The sequence below is a fragment of the Ostrinia nubilalis genome, chromosome 28 (assembly GCF_963855985.1).
Source record: "Ostrinia nubilalis chromosome 28, ilOstNubi1.1, whole genome shotgun sequence".
NCBI lineage: Eukaryota > Metazoa > Arthropoda > Insecta > Lepidoptera > Crambidae > Ostrinia > Ostrinia nubilalis.
This window is the reverse complement of record NC_087115.1, coordinates 6,166,492-6,170,897: the sequence shown is the minus strand read 5'-3', so window position 1 is coordinate 6,170,897 and position 4,406 is coordinate 6,166,492. Positions and strand designations below refer to the sequence as shown.

The 4,406-nt window shown below is 33.7% G+C and overlaps 1 protein-coding gene and 1 long non-coding RNA gene across 2 annotated transcripts; one reads left to right on the top strand and one right to left on the bottom strand.

Annotated features, from left to right (window-relative positions):
- Positions 1-398: 398 nt before the first annotated feature.
- Positions 399-1,031, top strand: LOC135085329 (uncharacterized). Its single transcript, XR_010260075.1, has 3 exons — positions 399-709; positions 784-907; positions 990-1,031. It is a non-coding gene; the product is annotated as an uncharacterized LOC135085329 (long non-coding RNA).
- A 1,330-nt stretch (positions 1,032-2,361) lies between these two features.
- On the bottom strand, positions 2,362-4,126 carry LOC135085296 (putative nuclease HARBI1). Its single transcript, XM_063980075.1, has 5 exons — positions 3,610-4,126; positions 3,258-3,539; positions 2,716-3,103; positions 2,502-2,635; positions 2,362-2,412 (listed from the first exon to the last, which is right to left on the bottom strand). Exons 1-4 carry the CDS (start codon positions 3,862-3,864, stop codon positions 2,505-2,507), a joined length of 1,056 nt encoding a protein of 351 aa, XP_063836145.1. The 5' UTR covers positions 3,865-4,126; the 3' UTR covers positions 2,362-2,412; positions 2,502-2,504.
- Positions 4,127-4,406: the final 280 nt, after the last annotated feature.

Below are 4,406 nucleotides of genomic sequence, written 5' to 3'. Positions count from 1 at the left end.
TTATTTGTTCAAACATGTGTAGGTACCTACATAAGGTGTTAAGTCAGCATTTAAAATGGTATCAACATGTCTTACCTTTGCGGTGTACAAATTAAAATTAAATTAAAAGAGTATTATGAATGTTACTCTTTCACGCAAAAACTACTGAAGGGATTTTGTTGAAACTTTATAGTATTACGGTCTTATTCATAATAAAATGCTAATATAGGTTTAAAACCTACATTAGCTAAAACGTTTGATAGGCTTAAAACACTCTTATAAACCTCTGATAAAAAACGTTATTCATAATCGTTTACAAACCTTTGATAGCTAAAACAGAGTTTAATATTTTCTTTCCACAGACTATACAAAAAGAATGAACGAAAACAGCTTTTTTGGTGATTTAACTTGATGGACCATGTAAAATCATAGACAAATCGCAGAAAAAAAAAACAAAAAATTGGCAGCTGTGACGTTTTACTTACTGACATTGACATTTGGCACGAAAATTTAATAAAGTTTTCGGTTTTTTCGATCAACTCCCAAGTTTTATCAAACTTTTATAAAACTTGGGATTGTATGTTCTGGATTCTGTACCTCTTACCCTGTACTCTGCAATAAGCTCTTACGACGACCCGGCTAGTTACATCGGATACTAATTATGTCCATGACGAAGGAGAACAGACCGCCTAAAAGGCAACGATCAGAAAACTGGTTGGAGGAAGATAAGGTAGTACTTATTTTTAGCCTGATAAAGTGCCTACTAATTTTTGTAGCATGGTTTTATTTATGTTTGACGCCTAGTGTTTGCTTTTCAGTATTTGCTGAAAGAGTTGGTGAAAGAAAGAGTAAATGCAATCGAAAATAAAAATACAGACACTAACACGAATAAACGGAAGGTTGCGGCTTGGGCTGATTTACAAACAACGTTGGTACATCTTTTGATTTCTGCCTTCAATATAAAATTTTGCCTTTACCTGTAATTCAAAATCCTGTCATTTCTTTTTCAGGTTTAATTCAATGTGCGCTGGTATGAACCGCTCCATTACCCAGTTAAAATCGCAATGGAGCCTCATAAAAATCAGTGCGAAGAAAGACAAGACCATTGCTAGGCAGGCTCAAATTAAAACTGGCGGTGGTCCACCATTATCAGTGCCTGACGATAGGGCTGATGATATAGCATCTTGGTTGCCCAATTAATTTGTAGTCGATGTTAACAGATTTGACTCGGACTCAAATAAAAGTGAATTAATTAACATTCAAGAGGAGGAATCAACTCAAAATACGCAAGATCAGGAATTGATAAATAATGAAGAAATCCAATATGAATTGGTGGTACTTGATGAAGAAATAGAAGATACACATGCTTGTACTACTAGAGGCATATTGGAAGATAAAGAAAATAAAAAAGTAGAGGCAAAAGAAAATAAAGCAAAACCTAATTTTAAAGCACCAGCAATCAAAAAAAAAAGGAAACTGTTAAACAAAGAAGGCTTAATTGATTTAAGCAAAGTTAGGATTTCCGAAATTGCAGAAACAGAATCAAAATGCCGGATTGAACTGCATGAAGTTCAAATGGAAAACGAACGGAAGAAAGGGAGAAACTTGGATCTTGAGCATCAATTATTACAGGAAAAACTTAAATATTACACTCACATTAATAAAGAATAATAAGTCTTTTGATGTTAAAGTTTTTCAAGTACTAACAGATTCTAAATAATAAGTTAGTTCCTCCCTTACTTCTGTTTGTTTTTAATTTGTATTTTATGCAGTTCCAATCCGCATTTTGATTGTGTTTCTGCAATATATTTAGACGGCTATGAATATGTTTACTAGTCATAACTTAATAAGAGTTTGAGATTACTATTAACTAGCTGTTGCCCACGACTCCGCCTGCGTAGACTACTATTTCTGTAACCTACAGGATCTGTGCATTTTTCCAGGATAAAAAGAAGCCTATATGTTATTCGAGACTATATAATCTATCTGTTTTAGCAATTTATTTGTTTATAAGAATTGAACTGTGATTTTTAGTAAGTAAGTTTAATAATTGTACTTAAATTAGTGATATAAAGTAAATACACATATGCCTAGTCACAAACATTCGCCTTTATAATAATAGTGTAAATTATGGTTATTTTGTTTTAAATGTAGAAGGTTGATAACCTCCGAATAGAAACGTTTATACTTAAGCAATTTCTTTGTTTTAAAGAATTGAACTGTGATTTTTAATAAGTAAGTTTGTTGAAACTAATTGTACTTAAATTAGTGATATAAAGTAATTTGTTTTGAATTTTTGCAGAATAATTGCTTTTTTAAAGAGAACTACAGGTTTTGTTTTTGTGATAGTAACAAATTGGACTGAAAATTGAAATACAGGTATTTTTCAATCAAATATTCTTTTTATTTTCATTAAGATGCCAGGAACAGTATCTGAAAAATTAAAATACAACATTTTCATGAACTCAAATGACATTACATAAAAGTAAATCGTTGGAATTTATCAAAATGTATTTTAGTACCATTCAAAAATGTTGATTTATAAAATTTTGTAGTATCAACTGCGACCTACGCCTCAACAATGAAGGTCGGTTGTCGTGAACACTGTTCTCCGTCGAAAGTTGCGGAGTTACAGGGACCTGCTCCATATGTTGTTCTGAAAAATATTATGAATTTGTCAACATTTTGTCATAAAGATTTGTATTCCTTATGTACAGTCAAATTGATAACATTTACCTAACAATGTGTCATTCATATCAATGGCTATATTATGTAATACAGCCAATGCTATGATCACAGCTTTTCCATTTTGGAGGCTTACTGGTAAGCCATGGAGTAGGCATTGGAACCGCTGCTTCCACACCCCAAAACACCTTTCAACAGTGTTCCTAGTTGAGATGTGAGCATTATTGTATGCTTCTTCTTCTGGACGACTAGGCCTTAAAATAGGTGTAAATAGATATGGCAGAAGAGGGTAGCCCGAATCGCCAATAAGGCGTCCTCTAAACTGCCTATCCTCAAATCGTTGTTTTATATTGCTCTCCATAAAAATTCGACTGTCATGTGTACTGCCTCGCCATCTAGCCACTATATCCATTATTTTGAGGTCAGCATCACAGACAACCTAAAATAAAAAAAACAGTATCCTGTAGGTAATCCATCCAATAATATAGTGTTGAATGTTGCTAAAATTTAGATCATACAAAGTAAAAATTATAGACATTATTAAAACAAATCTTTCTCTGTTGTAAACTGTATAAAATCAAAATATATTTTACCTGAACATTCAGGGAATAATAGCCTTTTCTATTAATATAGTACTGGGCCATGTCACCTCCGGTTTTTTTAATTTTAATGTGGGTGCAATCTATGGCTCCTATCACCCCAGGAAAATTTTTAATTGCTCTAAATTTGGCACTAATTCTTTCCTGCTCTCCTATAGTGATAGGCATTTTGATGAAGGAATTTGCCTTATTCGCGATTGCATGCGCGACTCTGGCGCATATCCGGCTCACTGTCGGCTGACTTAGGCCATGGAGGTCACCAGCATCATCTTGTACCTGAAAATGTATGAAAATAATTATAGCAGCCACGACAAAGGGATAAAATAAAACACTTTTTTGTGCTTACCTCACGACGTCCCCAACATCTTATGGCCACTAAAACTTGCAGTTCAGGACACGTGCCACCACCTCTAGCGCTCTGAACCAGATCATCTTCCACCAAATCTATGATGGTGCGCACTGTGTCCTTATTGAACCTATATTTTATTTTAAAATTTAGGTCCCGCAAATCGAATGGGTTGCTTCGTTGGCGGTAGAGCTTTCTACGTCGCGCTGGGTCGGCATTATTGGCTAAATGCACAATTGCATTTATAGCATTCATTTTCACAAGCAAGGATCACAGCAAGGATATTTTGAATAAATAAACCAACGAAGTGACATTCATATGAAATGACATTTATAAAAGTTAGGTTAAAATAGGTTTATTAGAGCTTTAAACAAGGCCCGAGCTCTCGATAACTTATCACACAGTTATAAGAGGATTTTAGCGCTAAATGACGATTATGAATAACAATTTTTATCAAACGTTTTATAAACCTCTAATAAGCATTTGATAAAATGTGAAAAATGATTATGAATAAGACCGTTATTGTATAAACGTCATAATAACATCCTACTAATATTATAAATGCGAAAGTTTGGATGTCTGGATGTCCGTATGGATGTTTGAGTTTGTTACTCTTTCACGCAAAAACTACTGAACGGATTTTAATGAAACCATACAGTATTATTTTTTATAACACAGAATAACATTATAGGCTATAGGGGTAAAACAGGATCCACGCATACAAAGTCGCGGGCGGCCGCTTGTGCCCAATATATTGTTTGGATAAATTATCTATCAAATTATTATCTTCTTAGTTT